Source organism: Urocampus carinirostris, chromosome 3 (genome assembly GCF_059441175.1).
Source record: "Urocampus carinirostris isolate Australia breed hairy pipefish chromosome 3, RoL_Ucar_1.0, whole genome shotgun sequence".
Taxonomy (NCBI): domain Eukaryota; kingdom Metazoa; phylum Chordata; class Actinopteri; order Syngnathiformes; family Syngnathidae; genus Urocampus; species Urocampus carinirostris.
In genome coordinates, this window is record NC_142351.1 from 20,787,176 (window position 1) to 20,807,946 (window position 20,771).

General features: G+C 37.3%; 1 protein-coding gene across 1 annotated transcript in view; it reads left to right on the plus strand.

Annotated features, from left to right (window-relative positions):
• Nucleotides 1–14,148: 14,148 nt before the first annotated feature.
• The window catches only part of plch2a (phospholipase C, eta 2a), a 46,447-nt gene continuing 39,824 nt past the window's right edge, over nucleotides 14,149–20,771 (plus strand). Inside the window, exons 1-2 of the mRNA XM_088330994.1 lie at nucleotides 14,149–14,793; nucleotides 19,908–20,054. Of these exons, the coding sequence (XP_088187120.1) occupies nucleotides 14,565–14,793; nucleotides 19,908–20,054 (376 nt within the window). The 5' untranslated portion in view covers nucleotides 14,149–14,564. The remainder of the gene's footprint in view (nucleotides 14,794–19,907; nucleotides 20,055–20,771) is intronic.

Here is a 20,771-nt window from a genome sequence, read left to right on the forward strand (position 1 = left end):
CGTAATAAAGAGAAAATAATTCATTGACATAAAACCAAAGATGAGCAACATTGTTTGCCAAGAAAATATTTTAATGCAGTGTTGTTTCATTTGTGTTGTAACTATTGGAAAATCCATTTTTGCGGATTTTTGCTTGTGGGTGCACTTTATTTTGGGGTAATTGGTCAGGGAAGCTATGTCTTTTGAGATGAATCCATAATTCACTTTATTCCCACAAACGGGTTTTGTTTTGTTGACAGAAGTTGTGAAGGATGAGTAGCTATGAATTTCTTGTCAATAATTGCCTAGTCTTGGACCTTAAACCAGACTTGTCCCCCTCCTAAAAAGTGAGCAATCAAACAGAATTGATTAAACACGGGAAGCTTGGGACGTGTTAGTGAAAAGAGCAAGCAATAAGCTAAAGGTCAAGGGAAATAACTATTGAATACAAAACCACTGAGCCAGAGTGAAAGGTGGATGCGCAACTCAGAGAAAACACACACACAATCGAATTACAATCGCCAGTCTTTCAGATTTTTTTATTTTGACAGATAACACATTGATACAAACAACTATTAACATTTTCAAAACAAGACATGAAGAAAAAAACACATAAATGGAACCAAGATAAAGGATTAAGCAGCAATGCATTTATTACATTGGCTAAATTTAGCCTCAAGGAGGTTGCATAAAAGGTGGTTAAATTCAGGTCAGTTAATTTGCTGTGTTTATTAATTCTCTTAGCTAGCCTGCCTGAGACGAGGCTAATAAGCAGGCTAAGATTAATAATAATGGGTTTTATAGCATTTTCATGGACTTCCTTGATATATTGCATTATTTTAATTTATTTATAAATTTTACATCTAGTCTATATTGTCATACCATTAAACTCTGGATAATAACCATTTAATGGTAATTCATGCAGTAAATGTATTGTTGTCAGGCCATGTGTTTTATTGCTTTGCTGAATAAGAACACTTCTTAAATTGGCATCAGAGCTTTGATGAATATGTATATTACTGTTTTTTGGCATTCTAAAAAGTGACGCAAAAACTTGCAAAGAAGGTATCAATGAAGTTTTGGACAAGGGTGTAATTTTGTTATGGATCCATCTGAGGACAGACTGAGGAGATCATTTATTTCTCCTTCATGCCATGAGGCTCTATAACTCCACCCGGGGGAGTAAAAATCTATCTATCTATCTATCTATCTCCCATTCATCTGTTCCCTCGTCAAAGTTATTGTTTTTGTTTGTTTTCATTTTGGTTTTTTATAAACAATGAATCAGATAACCCTCAAAAACTTTAAATAGATAGGAATTGAACTTGTCTATTGTCACCGTTGACAACGTGGCGAACGTTCTTTGCAATGAGATTTAACGTGCCACTCAAGGATGAATGTATAATCAAAGACTTAAAAGAGAAAATTAAGACAAAAAAATAATTTTAGGATAAACGCGCACCAATTTGTCTTGGCCACTCACATAGCAAGCAAAAACCATACCACTGAACCACTGAATGCACTTCAGTGTGATCAGGGTTGGGTAGGGTTACTTTAACTGGATTACTTTCAATTACTTTTGTATTACTCCAATACCAAATATGCTAATAAAAGACAAAATAAACTAAATATAAATAAAATGATGACTCACAACACGTGGTAAGCTTTCTCTCCTGGCTTTGATCTCTTTGATCTCCGGCAAAACTAACATCAAATGCGACAGAAACAAAATTAAAATAAATCCAAACAGCTTGCCAACATGATTTTTGCCGTTCCATGTATTCCGTTACTCCCCAAGCCTGCACAAAATTGAGTCATTTTATTCATATTTATTTTCTTTTGTCTTTTATTAGCATATTTGGTATTGGAGTAATCCAAAAGTAATTGAAAGTAATCCAGTTAAAGTAAACCTACCCAACCCTGAGTGTGATCTAAAAATAGCATGTACTTTCAAAAGACAATGGCCGACACTTTTCAGTTTTCTGATCCGTGATTCTGAGATCAATCGTGAGGGTCAAGTCAAGTCAAGTCATGTTTATTTGTATAGCCCTTAATCACAAAGAGTATTCAAAGATGCCATAAACGCACATTTATCCGAAATATCAGCAAAATATCATTGCCGAGCTTTTCGTCCTCGCTCGGCAAACTGTGCTTATTCAGTTCGCCTGGATTTCTTTATTCCACTTACATGCAATACCCACCCCAGGAAATAATGATCGAAGCAATAAAGGTAAACAATAAAATATTGCTATACCTTAGGATGACTCTCAGCATGTAACAAAGCAGACTCTTTCCACTAGTGAATTCCAAGAACAAAGGCAGGCAGAGAAACAGAAGCAGAAAAAAAAGTGTAAATTCTATATTGTAATACATGGTTTATGTCTGAGGGCCAAGAACACACATGAGAGCATGTAGCTGCTGTACAAATGAGATGGCACTCTAAATGTCAAAGGACCAAAGAAATGCCAAATGGTTCTTTTACACAATTTGATTTTGATTAGAGGAAACATTTTCACTTCCCTTGCTTTGATGTGCAGACATTACAAAGCCTCTATACGGAAGCTAGTGTCAGAACCTTATTTTTGTCTTGGGAGATGTGCCTGCAGGCCCGGCAGAATGAAGCGGCGCTCGCTTGCAAAGAGTTGTAAAATGATTGATGCATGGGTCAATAGAATTCGCCATGGCACGCAATTAGTCGTATGTGCGAAGGAAAACTCTAAGAGGATAGGCCGGTGTGCACACATGGGCAACTGTTCCGGTTCCTCACTCGTAACCTGCCGGTTCCTGGATTTCTGGTCTCCAACAACATCGTGATGACTTTGCAATGATGTTTGTTTTGAATGCTGGCTTCTCAAAGAGGGACATTTTCTGTTATGACTTTTTGAGATGTTTAATTATTTTCTCTGCTGATTTTTCTTATGTTTACTTAACGTTCCTGTAAAATTCGCCTAAAATCCCGATCCAAGATGTACCCAAATTGAATTGAATGCTGTTCATGAAGCGATTTGAAAATATGGACGGTTTGCGTCTCAACTGAAAGGTAACACACTGAAGTTTTATCCCAAATTGAAGTAATCTCTGCAAGTGCTACTAACATTGAGTAATCTAAGTTGGAACACACAGAAATGGAAGGTTTTTATTCTTGGCTATTTTTTTTTCTGCAATCAAATGCCTGCAGATGAGTATAGCATGGGGATCTTATCTGGAAAACAGGTGAGAAAATATTTTGAAGCCTTACCTACCACCATGTCAAACTTGATCACAATCCAAAGAACCATACAATTTATTTTGCACATTTTTCTAATGGTAGGCTTTTCCAAAAGTGGGTGTTTGGAGGGGACCAGTTTACAGCACTAGAACCTTTACAACTGTGTATTTAACTTGGGTTAATTTTTTTAGAAATTTTGAAAGCGTTGCAAATGTTTGACTTCTATTTACAGAAGTCAATCAATGATTGTACAAACTTAAAAATGAACACACCTTTTATTTTGGGGTTTTAGTTGGTATATCTGCAAATGGTTCTTTTCAGATACCATTGGCACTAACCAGTGTGTCAATCAACATTTGAATCGGTCACTATTGGCCAAACATTTTCAAAACCAAAGTAGGTCATGTCATACTTTTTCAATGTAGGCCTTTATTGGTTGTCACAGGTTAAGAACCATGAAAAAACAACAACTTGCAATTGGCCGAGACTGGTATCAGTAAAAAGGTCAGAGGCTAACAGCCATATTGGAAATCATCTGATGACTCTGTTTATTTTCAAACGGGAATTATAAAGTGAAACTACATTTTGGAGTCAAACTTTTACACGGTTGGATTCACTAGACGGTCCTGGATGTAACCAGTCCATATTTGCGGGTATTCCTGTAATCAGCTGACTTCGAAAGTATATTATTTGTGAGCTGTATAGTTTTCCGGGTATCTTGTCTAAGACTGATCGTGATATTTCTGTGGTGACTTCATTTTGAAGTGTTCATCATATCTTAAATTCCATGAGTTTAAGCTTTCCAATAATATGTGGCATTGTGTATTTAAGTGAAGACACGACATGCTGTTAAGAATTAACCTTCTCATAACTCCTTAACCGCTTAGGTCATCACGGGTGGGTGGGGATGTCTCCTGTACATGAAGTAGATAGCACTGATTTCCATGGTTACTTATAGCAGGAGAAGCCTCCTGATCCGACTCAGATACAGCACCTTAATTATCTGGTAGCCGTGGTTGTAAACGTCATCTTGCGCTTCAGAGATGAGCCAGACCACAGTATAACAGTATATATATATATATATATATATATATATATATATATATATATATATATATATATATATATATATATATACAGTATATTGTACAAATTGCTGCGAGATGTGTATATGAGCGTGTGAATGGTTGCCCGTCTCTCTTTGCCTTGCGACTGGCTGGCAACCAGTTCAAGTTGTCCCTTGCTTAAACGTATTCCTTCTATTTCAAAATCCCTTGGGAATAATCTGATCTATATATAATAAAGCTTGGTTTCAACCTCCTTTTTGGACTCATTGTACATTGGGCCAGCATCATGCAGGAGCAGCTCACAGGCAACACTAATGAAGACAAATAATACAATATAGAAAACAATTGTAACTTTACTGCCATGAAAACTATTATTGTGTGATTTGACAAAATGAGGCTCAATACAAAGGATCATACCATATAAAAAAGTCCTTTAAAGGTGCATTGTGTAATATTTGACCACTAGATGGCACTGTATTGTCAAATGTGAACAAAAACAGTGCCAAAGGAGCACAGTGTAGAAGCAAGGTGTGGGGACTATAATGTATAGATTCCACTAGGTTCAGTGTCTTACCCAAGGACACTTCGACATGTAACACGGAGGAGCCGGGATTCGAACTGCGATCTCTTGATCCCAAGACGAGCGCTCTACCTCCTGAGCCAGTTCATCTAGTTATGCCTATTATTCAAATGAATGTTTTTTTACTGAATGAAGGTTGTATTGTACCTTTAAGAGTCACTAAATATTAAACACTGTCTTTTTAAAAACATGTATTAACTTAAGTAACGTATTAGGATATGAGGACCATCAGGGTCGTATTGATGTCAACAAGTAAACAGTAAATGCACAATCTAACTTGAGCATAACTTTTTGAGACGATCTGTTTCGTGTCCATTTTTACTTTTAGGAAGATGAGAGTAAATCCAAGAAATCCTAGAAAAACACCTGTTGCCGTGATGCTGTGTTTTCACACAAGGTGTCAACAGCAGTTTGAGGCTGGATTTACACAGCGGAACCTTCTGGCCCTGCTTCCAATTGGCCGGCTAAATCCCGGCTCCTAAAACATCAGAAGGTTTTACGGGATCCTGCAAAAGCTAATCTTCTGCATAGAAAGCAGCGCATTCATTGGCACACCATAGTGGGATCACTCCCCCTGCTGAGCTAACCGGCAAGTCTCGGCCTTCACCGTGTCACAATGCCATCTGGCACTCTTACATGCTTTGGTGACTGCAAACTCGGTTAGGCGCATTTATCCCCTCGTACAATTGAAACAAGTCGTCCATTTCGTTGTTAAGCTAACATCAAACAGAGTTATCGCTGTGTTTACACATGATGATTGTTGTTAAGCATTAGTCTGTCTATCTGTAATCTATTGTAATTGTATGATAATATTGGGTTAGTACCCCTGAAACTGGATATCCTGACATTTTGCCTAGATCGATGTAATGTCCTGCACTGTTTTATGCACTGTATGCCTGCTTAGACACTTTAAACTGAACCATACTTGGACTATGCTTGCACTACAGTCACTTTCAACTGTGTTTCATCTTATTTTTATCTAATTGCCTTAACTCATCTTGAGTTAATATTGTATTTTTATCTTTGTAATATTCATAATATTCTTTTGTGTATATATGTGCTGTTTATAGTTTCTTAGTTTTATTACACTGGCAATTGTGTGGACAGCAAAGTAAGAATTATATTGTGCACTGAAACGTGGTTCTTTACTATGCATATGACAAGAAACAAGCATAAACAAAAGTGCAAAAACTCATAAGTAGATTTTATATTTATTTAGTTTTGGTCCATAAATAAACTATTTATTTAAATGTTTGGACAGCTTAGAAATATTACAAAGTAAAAAATATGTTCTCTTTTTAAACACTGAATTTTATATTATACATTGAATAACTCCAAATTCAATACAGCTAACACAGATGTTTTTTTCCATCAAATTCCATACATTACTTAGAAATAAATACATGTCAAACATAAAAAGTAGAAAAATTTGTCTCACATGATAGCATATGTCTCCTGAAAACCTAAATTTCTTTAAGAATAACTAATTTCTGTGGTTTATTAACTGCAGTTAGATGTTAAGGTGGAGGTCCATGTTTGTTGGTGATAGAAAGCATATTCCCCTGTTGAGGAAATCATAACGCAGAACACAACGAAGAATGAAAATACGCGAAGCAGAGAACCAGCGATAATCGCCTTGTGTCTCTTTATTCCAATTTTCCGTATGCACAGAAACTGACGCTTACTCATTGCAGATGCTGGGAATTGCTGGCTCTGGCGCTAATGAACAGAGTTCCACCTTTTTGTACTATTTATTTAAAATGTGTTTCGTTCAAGTCGTTTAAAATTCAAACTTACATCATTTGGCCAAAAGTCAGAAAAGTGTGTTGTAAATTACATTTTGCCCTAACTTTTGAAAGTAACATTTCAATTGTTGAAATGGGAAAAGCAAAATCCCTTGCAAATTATTTACAATTTATTTGTCCACGTTTGCTCCCCCATTTTGTTTTTCTTTAATCCTTACAAATAATTTCCATTTACCCCTGTGTTTAAAAGTTGTCTAATCGGTTACTGTAAATGAATCAATACGAGGGTGTCAAGGTTAAAACTTGAGATTGTGTTAAGGACACACTTTAAATCGGAGATTAGGTTTTTGATAGCCCTTCCATCAGAGGCGTGGCTCACCTGAGCTTTCTCCTAGATCTGCTTCCAAGATAGGCTCAGGAAGGAATCGCGCACCCGCAATGGCTAGGGACCAGTGTTCCCTCTAAGCTGCGCGTGTGCGCAATTGCGCACTGCTCGCACATTCTCAGCGCACAAGAAAATCTAGCAAGCGCACAATAATGAGGGCTCAAAATTACTAATTAAGAAGCGACTTAAGTCAAAGTTACAGTGCATGAAGGTAAAAATACACGGGTTCCCCTGACGTTGTGTCCTTAATGCGGTATTTTGAAGTCGAGTCGAAGTAGAACGAATTTGAGTAAAGTTAGTAGAGAACCGGCTTCTTCGGCTCGGCTCACTAAAATGAACCGGCTCTTTCGGGTCCTAAACGGCTCTTCAGGTTGTTTTTGCTTCTTTAATCCCAACATGACCAAATATTATGGAAAATTATGCACAAAATGACTTAAAGGAAAGGGGGAATAGAACAAAAAAGAAAAAAAATCCCAAAATGAAAAAGTAGTGAAAAGCTGAGAAAAAAGGAAACAAAAGGAAGAGAAAAAAAGGAGAAATTTAGAAAAAAGCCAGAAAAAAGAAAACAAAGAAATTTAGGGAAAAAAGTAAATAGAGAACAAAAAGAAAAAAGTAACAGCTCGGAAAAAATAAACACAATGACATTTTTTTTAAATTAAAAAAAAAAAAAGTAGAAAAAAAACAAAACAATAATTTCCAATTATATCAAGTGAATCTTGTTGCCAACATTGTACTTCCACTAAAAAATGTGATTTAGTACAGTTCTGTATCTTACAACCGACTAAATAATCCCCCAAAAAGGTTAATATTATGCGACAAAGTATGTCAGGAAATAAAAAGGAAAAGGTTCTTAGGAAAGAATTGTAAGAACAAACGATGTTTGTAGGCTGTACAACCTTTGCAATAGTACATGAGTCAATTCATTCAAAGGAGAGAAATAATTTTGCATTGCCGGAAACTTAGCAAAATGTAACTTGATGTCAAGTTTTGGACATGTTTGATAATGAATTATCTTGCCACACTTGGGATTATGGTTGCTCACTGTTGTTTCAAGCGTTGCTCACCGACTTTGTGTGAACGCTCAGACCCGTGGAAAATTAGAGGGAACATTGCTAGGGACTCATTTTTTGAAAACACAGGCATTAAACAACACATCCAATTACCTTAAGCAAGATCACATGACCACATGAAACAAATCTGATCGGTTTTGACCGAAGTCACATGTTTAAATGAAGCAAATAATGCTGGTCACTATATGGCGTACGAGCATAATAAATGAGTTAGAAGGAAAGAAACTTTGTAACACAAAATGCACAATGCGTCACTGCGAAGTTAAGGGAGTAGAAAAGGGAGGCAAGCTCTTTCCCAGACTTTTCGGCACCAAAACCAAGGCCATCTTGATTAAAAGCTAGCGTGCCCCGACAGAATACAGTTGTTGCAAGAATAAAAACAGCACCTGGATACAATCTTTGGCTTTGTTAAGGTACTTTTGAGGATAAAATCATACAAAGGCACATTCAAACTACAATCAAACTATAATTCCTCTTACAAGGGGCATTGTAGAGATTGATGACTAAGTTGATTTCAAAAAGAGACTGTAATGACCTCTGAATGGATAGCAGCCTGCTCTACAGTCCAGGAAAGGCATAGCTGATCCGAATCATTCTCCACTTTTTCAGGTCAGTCCGGACATCTTTAATTATAGATAACGCAGCGGGAAGGTAAACCCCTCTTTAGCACTCGTTGGTGACAGGATCCTTAATTGAACAAAGGTAATTTAATGCTCATGGTGTCCCACTTTTTAAGGGTTAATGAATCAAACAAGTTGGATTGATGAGACCTGCCATCATTTTGAACCACATGACGCGTTAAGCCTGGATTTGAGTGTGACCGTTCAATGAGACGTCAACGTGTCTGCAGATTTCATTTGAATAATACGTCTGCCTGTTAGGTTACCGGGCTGCTGAAACGTTTATAAAGACGCTGCCTTACTTACGAACGATCCGTTCGTAAGTTGAATTTGTTTGTAGGTTGCTTCAGTGCTATATTTTGTATGGAATGTATGTTTATGGTTTATATTAGTATGTGTAGGGCTTGTATAAGTAACCTGTATTGTTTTGAAACTGAAAAATAAACGTTTCTCAAGATAATATGCTCTATAACATTTCAAAGCAGGCTGAATGATAAAGCATAGTACTGAAAAACAAAGCTACGCATTAGGCGATGACATTTTGTGGTCTGTGAATCCCTTTGAGACTCCTTATGATCAAGGGCTATACAAATAAACATGACTTGACATGAGTATAAAGATAAATAAAGTTAAGTTTAACTTTCTTTTGGAAGAGTTAGGCGACTTCGTAAAAAGTGGACGAAAAAAAACGATCCAACTATTTTCTCAACCGCATCAAGCTTTCCTTTTTCACTTTCATCTCAAAAGAAACGGTTCGCCTCTCCTTTAATTTTACACCATATTGAATGGATGCACGAGATATTAAACGATAAAAATGTCAAATGACAATAAAAGTACATTCTATTCTATTCTTCTATTCTAAACTGCAACAAAAACGGGGGGTTTGTTCCTAGTCTTCCACTTCATTGTTCTAGTAACTGCAATTTGCCTATGTGGGCCCATGCACTTAACACAGTGCCCTCTCATTTTTAATTGCAGAATGTTAAAAACATCTTACATTTTCGTCCCATTGATTGGCCTTTGTGCAAAAGATGTTTGTGCCTAATCGTTCCATGATTTTGAACCATTTGGTAAGAATTGTATTGATATTTGACATTCTCAGACTCCTGCTGCTGCTACTGTCAATGTTATCTAAGTGCCAGAAACACCCATTTGGTGTGTCTAGATGAACTCAAAGCACGTATTAACTCATCAAAATGAAAATAAAAATTACATAAGTGCATTGTGGCTTGATTCAAATTTATCAAAGGTGTTTGGAGAGGAGATGCCAGTATGATTTGATGCTCTTGGGAAAAAAGTGTGCAAGTCTCATGTGAATTCTTCATGGTGTCCAATGAACATTTTTAAAAAGATTTCGACAAATACCAATACTCAAATCTTGACGAGTCATCAATGCCAATAGTACACACCAAATACCATTTGTACATAAAATGTTCTTTCTCTGCATAATAAAATCTGAATTATTTTAAAGAATTACCTTTGAATTAGGGCGGAACAGCAGCTGAATGGTTAGCGGGGCAATGGCAAAGCTCTAAGGTCATGGGTTCAAATCCAAGTACCAGCCTTTCCGTGTGGAGTTTGCATTTTCTCCCCGTGCTTGCGTGGGTTTCCTCCAAGCACTCTGGTTTCCTCCCACATTCCAAAAATATTCATTTCAGGTTAATTGGCCGGTCCAAATTGTCTCTAGGTGTGAAATAAGGTGTGAGTTGTGTGTCTCTGTGTGCCCCGGCAACCAGTTCAGGGTGTCACCTGCCCACTACCCGAAGATAGCTGGGATGGGCTCCAGAACCCCCGTGACCCTGATGAGGATAAGCAGTGCATATGATGGATGGACCTTTAAATGACAACATAATATTTTTCCTTGAAATTGCATCAGCGTATAATGAACTGACCGATAACGGATAATGGATAATGAATAACGAAGATAGAACAATAACCCTTAAAAACCCCATTTCCCATTTCATTGCATGTTCATGAAAGTATTGCTATGTGTTAAAAATAATTATCTACAATTTTGTAATTAAGTAACTGTGAAATTTATATTATAAATTTAAATAAAAGAGTCACATGGCAAAACCTTAGTTAGATGGCAAATTAAAACTTAAACACTGCAGACTAGAAGTTGTTTATTTTTCACTTGTTCTTTTATGAATGTTCACTTTGTTTTGTGTATTTTTACCCAATGCTAAATCTATTGCACCCTGGTCATCCTGGAAGAAATAATACCACTGTTTAGTCCCTTTCTCAAGGTTTCCTTTTTGCTTTTTGAGTTTTCCCCAAACAATCCCTCAGGACTCCACTCATGTGAAAGCTTAGCATCAGCTGGCAATACAAATGTGGAAAATCTCCCCAGTTACTAATTTGAACCATTTAAAAATACTTCAGAGGATGCAGATTATTGTGTGGATTTAATTGGTAGTGTACAATTTAATGTTTGTTCTTCACTTTGGATTTAACGGATCAAATGTTTTTCTCGTAGCCAAACGTATGTTAAAGCTCATGCCCACTTCTGGTATAGTGCTTATCACTTATCTCATGTTTAGTAAAACTTAGAACTGACCACGTGTTAAATTTGATTTTATAAGCCCACTGCATACTTGAGTTTTGACACACCCATTCACAGTTTTTTTTTCCCTCCCCAAAACTTTTTTTTGCGGTTCTTTCGGTTCTTTTGTTTGGCCAAGCTGACTAGTAAATTCCATTGGCTTGTGGAAAACTCCTTCTGGAGCGGGGTTCTCAAATATGCGGCCCCCAGGATGATAGTTTGAGACCACCGCCTTAATATGAGAGTTAAGGGGACAGTGTGTATTATTTTCCTATTACCCGTCGCTGTGTTATGTCGTGCCACCGAAAACGAGTGCTAAAAGCATAACGGAAGAAATACAAAAACTCAAAGTGACCAAAACGCACCTTATTCCTTTTGCAAAGAAGATAAATGAGAAAACAAAAGAGGAAATATGAAATAAATAAAATATAAAAGAAAAAAGGACAAATGAGAAAATAGAAAAATTAATTAAAAAAAAATAACACAAAAAGTATAATTTAAGAAAAAAGGAAAGGAAAAATGAAGGAAAATAAAAAGAAAAAAGCAAAAAAAAGGAAAATGAGAGAAAATTGCATTTTTTGTTTTTGTCTTTTTTCTCTTTAAATCATTTCTGTTTTTCTTTCCTTTTTTTTTCTTTTACTCCATTTTCCTTTTTTGCTTTTCTTTTCCCATACTTTTCTTTTTATTCACGTTTTCCACATCTAACTTTTTTTCTTGTTTCATTTTCCCTATATTTTATTCCTTTAAAAACATTTCTTTCCCTTCTTTTTGTCTTTCTTTTTGCTCACTTTCAGTCTCTGTAGTTTGTAGTCTTCCCTGGACTTATTTTGGGTTGCACTACACATTACATCAATGTCTAGAAGACAAAAATAAAACACTGTCTCTTTGAGAACAGCAGGTTTTTATCAGAGTTGTTTTTGTGGGAAAACCCATTTGGCCCAACGCTACCCGGATCCTAGCTTCAGCGGCTCCCAACTTAAATGAGTTTGAGACCCCTGTTCTAGAGGTTTGGAACACATTGGGAAAACAATTCTTGATGCAATTCTCTCTGCATATATACACGTGCGTTTTCCAGCCATATCCTACAGCAGGGGCCCATTGCGCTGCTGTCATAATGAATTGGCAAATGCCTAAATCATGTCATACTAACAAGGGCAGATGGCATTTTTTAGGTTTGGAATTATTTTGAAAATGTGTCAGTATTTTCTATGTGTTACAGTCCCTCTGATATCAAGTACTGGCTATAGGCAACATTTGCGATTTATAGAGCTCTGGAGCTGCATATTGCTCTTTGGCACTCCCCGAAGGCTTCCTGGCGCATTTTTTTCAACAAACCACAGTCCCAACAACTTCGCTCGGGTAGAATGCCCGGCGACAATGCAATGCCATTATGTTTGTGATTCCTTTTTAAAAATAACTGTTGTCTTTTTTACTTAAATAATAAATTTAGTTTTACATGATGGATAAAACCTGCAACATGGAAATTGGGTCACTTGCATCATGTATTCCAAACTCAGCCCATTTACATTCTGAAAGGAGGTCATATTTGTGTATTTGCATGTTTGTGTGTGTGAGCACACTGTTGTTTCTGTGCCCAGAAAGTTGTCCAATTTTTACAAAACTTTGTAGAATGGAGAAGCACAGGCCCAGAAACCCAGTAAGTGCTAATACCGTGGCTAGCAGTAGCAGTCGGAAAACAATGCTAAGAACACAACTTGAAAAGAATCAACATGACATAATCGTTTCTTCACACAAGCACACAATACTCTTAACAGTACGGTGACTCAATGCTTTGAGCAAGGAGCCAAAATATTTCCTCGTGGTACTATTTCCAAGTTGCAGACAAATCGGAAGCTTCGCCAATCACATAACAAGTATCAGTTGTTTTGAGTGCCAGTAGCAACAAGACTAGGACAAACATGGCGGCAAGTTCTAGACAGGAATTCCACAAAGTAAGAAAAAAAAACACATTTCTTCTCCTATGATTTTTTTTTTTTAATGAAAATTAACTTGGAGCCCATCCCAGCTATCTTCGGGCAGTGGGCAGGGGACACCCTGAACTGGTTGCCAACCAGTCGCAGGGCACACAGAGACGGACAACTCGCCCGCTCATTCACACCTAGGGACAATTTGGACCAGCCAATTCACCTGACATGCATGTTTTTGGAATGTGGGAGGAAACCCGAGTGCCCGGAGGAAACCCACGCAAGCACGGGGATAACATGCAAACTCCACAAAAGAAGGTTCGATCTCATGACCTCAGAACTGTGCCGCACACGTGCCAACCACTGCGCCGCCGTGCTGCCATGAGGCCTTATATATTTTCCATAATAGTTTTGAGGTTGATTCTGTCAGCACCCTTATGCATAATTAGTTCAAAATCCCCCCATTTCCAATTCATATAGTGTAACCGTGGTAGTCGTTCCCCCAGAGAGCTAATATATTTTGACACCATCAACTGTGTGCAGACTACCGTATCGGACCTTGACCTGTTTCAGTCAACAATTGATGCCTGTGAAGGAATATGCGCTATGGAAATTTGAGCTGGAAAAGCACATATACTGAATGTTTAAACCCTACCATGAATTCAGCCCCCCACCACTTGAATATATGCTTAGTACAAACCCTTAGACTGAGAAATCGTCCACATCTGTCAGTAATGCAGAGTTGGTGTTAGAGTGGTCTAAACACAAACCAGCCTGACCATGATAGCAAATACCTCGTCTCCCTTTAAGTAAGCTTTTGTGTATTTATATTTTTAATATCAACAGTCATTCATTTCACAGTTTGCCTTTTCACTGTGTCAATGGGTCATTCTCTTTCAATCCACACCACTAGTAAATCTCTGCGACTAGGATTAGGGCTGCAAAGGGATTTAGGATTTCCACCCACCGTACACATTTTGCAGTGGCAATTTGTGTGTTGTGCTTCCAGATCTCATCCACTTGCCTGACTCTGCTGCTACTTTCAGGAAGCCTCAGCAGTTTCAGAGCATATGATAGAAATAATCGCAGAGAACAGAGATAAAGAATGGATTTGAAAACAAACAGCTGCAGAAGATTTTTCTCATCTTGTGGGACAGTGCAATGGAGAAATATTAGGGAGATGGCGGTACAATAAGCAGGATTGCTGAAGCAATAATATTTCAGGATTATTGACCAACTGTTGATTCCAAACTGTCAGTCTGACTGATTCTTCTTCTTGGCTTTTCTCCTCTTTGGATCGTACATTAAAAACTGGACTAAAGCAGCGCTACGGATGAAAAATCAAGATTTTGATCTTGAGTCTCAATAAACCTGTCCTTTTGGAAGACTGATGATCGAGGGAATAGCATTCACTTGATTTAAAATCGGCTGTTATTCGGAATGAGTAGCCACAGGAAAAGCAACATCTTGTCCATTGGCCCGATGTCATCGGTCCTGATGTGCTCAGCCGCTGTGGCCACTATCGACATCCCTGGACCTCCGGCCAAAGGGGCCTTCTCAGTTAAAGACAAGGATGTGGCTAAATCAAAATCAACATATGTGGTGGATGAGTTCTTTTGGATAGGCAGCAGCATTCTTGCCTTCTCAAAGTGGAGGCTTGGCTACATGGGTGAGCAGCGTATGATTGATGGTTTGATAACACCCAGTCAGCAGATTTACTTGCTTTCTGTGCAAAGTTGAGATTGTTTTCTGTAATTTATTTTTCCATCCGCGTTTATCAATCAGGAGATTTTAATACCCAAATTGAGCAATTTCAAGGACTTCTTACTGTATAATTAACACGAGCAATTTACCCATAATTAGATTATGTTTTCCACAAAACACATTAAAATTCTTGAAAGGGACAGTTAATACCTAATGTATAGAACATATTTACAAGTCAGTTGTTCTGTTAATGAAATTAGCTTTTTAATGAGCTTTTATAGACTAAATCATTTAAAGAGCTGGGATGTAAATATGCCCACTAATGGGTGAACATTTGGTTGCTATGTCGTCATTTTGTGAATTTAATTGTTAAATGACTAATGGTGCCTTTGAAATTGCATTGCATTGTTCCCGGATTGCACAGTACCTTCAGTTTATGATCAGAAACTAAGAGTAACTGTAATTTCCTGTGCAAAGAAAACTTTTAATATAATATTACCTTTGTAAGTGAGCATGTCTCGTGCCTGTAACATTAGATTGGCCCACACGATTCAGGACGTATGCGCAATTTAGAAATATTAATGATCGAATAACTGCTCTCCTTATAGGGAGTTATGTCTGGGCACTGAACACTTTTTATTGCTAATGGAATTGCTTTTAAATTTAGGATACCCTTTACCGAAGAAGTGGCTGACAATTTTCTGAAATAAGTGAGGGAAAGATGTAAATCATTTGGATTGTATTCGTTACCACCTAATGTTCTATGTTTAGCAAACCATTAAGACTGTAACTCAAGGTGTCAACAATCCAGGTCACAAGCTGGTCTGTCTGTTGACAAGATTAGTCAAACGAGGTCAGCTATCAACCAAGTATGCCAATTAATACTGTTTTTATATGTAGAATGTAGAGTTGTGTGGGCTTTGATGTAGGTTATTACGCTGGTATTATATGCTTGATAGAACTGTATATTACCTATTTCACCTGCATGTGCATTGGGTCAGCGCCATATGGTCTGCAACAATCCCTGGAGCTTAACCTGGTGCCTAGATGATGTAGGGTAATTTAACAAGGTCTTCATCCTGGGAGTATACCAGGAGACGCTAACTCACAGTATTCTTTCCATCACAGAGGCAGGTTTCTAACCTTACTTTAGTCTGACCCCTATTTCTAATTCCTTAAAGTAGCTATGCTAAATGTGGACTCAAGCAGCTCTGCTTTTAATGCCATTCAAATACTCAAACGTAGATGTAGGTCATTGCTTTATTTGGAAACGGTTCTCTCGAGAAGCAGAAGAGAAGATGAATCCTTTAATGTTAATCTTGATAGCTTATGGTGGTTTTACAATAGGTTTACCTTGTACAGGTGTTGGACTCACATTAAAGCATATGATCTTTTGTCCCACACCGCTTACAAAGCAACATTGGTGTAATATCTTTATGGGTAAGATATCAAAGACAAGAGATAAAGAAAGGAGAAAGAAATTGTCACCACTTTTGGATTAAAGCTTAAAGGGTCATGGGTGCAGAGTGCATGACACTTTTTGTGATGTTGTTGCCTTTGTGTGTTAAAAACTTGGCTCAAAAGTTTAAAAAAATCCCTGTTTTTCCGTCATCTTGCGTATGCATGCCTCCCTCTACAAATAAGTTTTACTTGTGTGCAAATGTTAGAATTTATATAAACATTTTTTTCTTAGCCACTTAAGGTTGCAGAGACATTATTGTTAGGACAAAATAATTTGCTAATACCTATTTAGTCACAATCAATCTTTTTATCAGAAAATTTTGTATGAAAAGGCGGCAAGGTGGGTGGTTAGTGGATGAGCCTCAGAGTTTTTAGGTCCAGCTACCAGCCTCCTTGAGTAGAGTTTGCATGTTCTTTTTGTGCCTTTTCTGAATGAAACTGACATGGTTATATATAGGCCAGTAAACCAAGTGTTCTAATTACATTAAAGTGCACTAATTATTTTTTTACTTTCAAATTCAGATTGCATCTCACTCACATACTATCATGCATTGTTTTTTACTTCAAATAATAAGCATGTTTTTAAAAAAATATATTTCCCTTTTTATTATGAAGTTCCTCATAAAATAAATGTAATGTAATTTTTGTTCATAATGCTATGAATTGGCAATGCCAATGCCCATGCATTTGAATAGCTCTACTTCAACTGAAACATTTAATTCAAGTGCTAGCGTTTTTTGTTAGCGCCTCAAGACTGAGCAAGAGCTTCTATTTGATGGCTTAAGTCAAATAACTGGACCCATGGACCTATTCCACATCATCACTCCACCTCCGGGAGTCTGTGGTCGATTTTGTGTGCATGAAAAATGCCATGCACAGACAAAACTACACACATCTTTCTCTTTATTTCACAATGAAACATTCCACTTGATACGCAAAAAAAATATCTTCTGATGTTCAACATTTTACAATTGTTTTTTTTTTTTACTTTTCTAGTATAAAACTGATTCTGGGTTAGGGAGTTTTACTTTCTTGGTTGTGGGTGCAAATTATCGAGCACTGTTTTCTGCTTTTAATTTTGGCCGGTAACATTTTCTGTTATTTGCATGTTTTGGCCAGGAAAATTTTAGGGGAATATAATGAATGAGTTTCTACCATTATGATGAACAGAAGTATAGTAAAGGGTGCAAATGTTACACACCGAAGCAAAATTAATGTGAAGGTTACTCAAATATGTTTATATTTTGATTTCAGTTATAGAGCATGGTCAAAATAGGCAAACATTGGTCACTGGATAGCCCCCTGGATGCTGTTTTGTCTTGGTCGCAGTTTCCGGTTCACTCTGACCTATTTTTGGGATGTGTGAGTGGTGAAGCCTGTATGTGGGCTTGCTTGGCACCCTGTAATGAACTAGCCCTGGGCGCTGAGATGGATTCAGTATTAATTCCCTCAACAGGCTGCGGTTGAGCCAGGAATGCTACAAGCAGGGCTATCCGAGGTCACAACGGTGTCACCATACCAAACTATCCTCGACAACAGATGAATCCTCAAATTGATTTATTATAATGCTCCTCATTGTCAGATTAATGTCAGGTGGAATGCAAAACCTTCATTTACATGGTTTGTTGTTAATTGTCAATGAGATTCCTGTGCATCCTGAACTCTAAACATGATATAGGGACCTTGTGTTATATTTATTGTGAAGAACCTGAGTTTGTGCAGCAGATATGTTGTACTTTAGGTGGCTCTTGATTATATCTAAGGATGTTATTAGACTTGTTATTGGAATATACTTTCTTCTTAGATGTAATACATAATGGATTTTTGATCAAATTATCGCTTGAAGACACATTAGCCTTGCTCCTGCTGCTGGGAGGAGCAGGGGCAACACTGGGCACCCCAACGTTTTTTCTTTCAAACTGTTGACAACAACAGCCTTGCATAGTCTTGTTTGTCCTTTTATAGAACAGCAAATCATTTGAGTAAACATTGCAACAGCAACAAATTCAGGATTTACCTTTCATTTGGCAAAAGACAGGTGAAGAGAATCCGGCCTCAGTTTTGTTTGGTCTAAAATTGCAGCACGGGCCTGTGAAGCTACAATTTTGGTTCTGTGACATGTCATATTCACAATGTGAATTGGGACCTGTGTAGATGAGTAGTTGACAATTTGTCTAACTTTTTTTTTTTTTTTGATGGTTTGAACAAATTTATTGACACTAAAAAACAGAAAACAATCATGACAATCTCAACAGCAATTAAGCACATTCACAATATTATATTCCAATATTACGTTTTTAACAGCAAACACAAAGTGAGGTTTGAACAAACCTTCTCGAAAATCAAACATATTCACAATTTCATTATATAACATCTTTGTTAGTGTCCATAGATCCGTCCAGGCCAAAGTCGATTGTCCTCGGTCAATTTGTCTAACTTGTGGCACTTTTGGTGTAGGATAAAATGTGACTAACACAGGCCAGTTAAACATAGCTGTAGCCTTTGGTGCTTATCACTATCCAATTGACTAAAACTACATTACACACAAAAATAAGGTAATGACCTTTCGACGTGTTTTCTGCGTGGCAAATAATATTTTTTTTATGTTGATGGATTTGCACAAAAATAATCTAAAAATAATGCAAAACAAAAGTCAAGTCAAGTCATGTTTATTTGTACAGCCCTTAATCACAGGAAGTCTCAAAGGGATGCACAGACCACAGTTTATTGCAAACCAGTGACTATTATCACACCATCTCCTGATCTAAAACCTATATGAGGGCAAGGAAAAACTCAAAAACCTCAACATGAGAAAAATGAAGAAACCTTGAGAAGGGACCGCACATGATGTAATCCCCCTTCCAGGATGACCAGGCTGCAATTGATGTTGCAATAGCAAAGAATGAACAGATATTGTCAACATAGAATATAGGTTACTCATATGCTATAGAATAGAAGTGTGTTTTAAGATTAGATTTAAACAGTTCCACTAAGGTTGCAGATCGAATCTCAGGGGGAAGAGCATTCCACAGCACCGGGGCCCAAATGGAGAACGTTCTCGAACCTGCGGATCTTTTCTTGGCTCTTGGGATCACTAGTAGACCAGGATTTTCAGAGCGAAGGCTTCGGATCGGAATATAGGGGGAAATTAAATCTGAAAGATATGAGGGAGCAAGTCCATGCATGCTTTTGTATACTACCAACAGAACCTTAAAATCACATCTTAAGCTAACAGGGAGCCAATGCTAAATTAGCTAAAATTGGGGTAACGTGATCTAACTTTCTTGTCTTAGTCAAAAGCCTCGCTGCAGCATTTTGTACCAGCTCAAAACTCTGGATTTAGGACCGGAGAGTAGTGCATTACAGTAATCGAGACGGGAGGTAATGCTTTTTGCTTGGCGTATATGGCATAACCAAGCTCTTCACTGTATACAATGCCCTTCATTGAAACGAATGCATGTGTTCCGCGCTACAGGTTTTTTGTATCATGCACAATAATGTTATTTCAGGAAAAAAAAGAAAAGAAAACATGGCATGTGTACTTTTGGCAGATTGATTTGCTTATCGTCAGTATTCCACCCTCAGCAGTCTTTCTTGTTTGCTCGTTTTTCCCTCCAGTGGAAAAATGTATGAGCTCCATGCAGATGGGGACCCAGATGGTGAAGCTCCGTGGCAGCTCCAAGGGACTGGTGCGGTTCTTCTATTTGGACGAACACAAATCCTGCATCCGCTGGAGGCCTTCGCGCAAAAATGAAAAGGCTAAAAGTTAGTGCCGCATTTCTCGTAATCATAATACGGTACACATCTGTATTTGTGGTATAAATGTATGGTGCAACCGGCCATTTCTGCCTTGGCTGTTTCTGATTGTATTTATGTTTGAACACACAACAAAGAACCTTTGACACTTCATTGGGCATAATATCGACTGTTTGAGTCATACATATAAAAACTCAAGTACATTTATTGTAATACTTAAAGTAAAATTTCTCATTTGGGAGCAATCATTTATCGTTTTGACTTCCAGAATGACAAATCATGAGTAACCAAAATGCACGACCCTCAATTCTCTGATAGTGGGTTAAACATTTTACAAATTCTGTACAGGAGTAATTACTTTATTAGTTTAAATACCACAAGGACAATTTTTTGGCTTAAAACCTTTTAACCCCGTAAAAACATTATTTAACAAATGTAATTGGGACAGCTCACTAGTTCAATTTTTATTCACTGGTCTTTTAATGTCTGATAGCCACAACTCATCGTAACATACAAAAAACTAATAAAAGCCTATTTTTAACAAAGGTGAATATAAAAGTTCAAAAGCAGATTAACTTGGAATCGCTTGAGTCAAATATGCCTTTAAGCCTGATTTACCAAGATCCTTAATTAAGTGTCCCCTATTGCATTCAGTCATGTAGTGGAACATCCAAGATTTTTTATTATTATTTTCTTTAAAAATAAAATCTACTAGTTTTGCCCAGT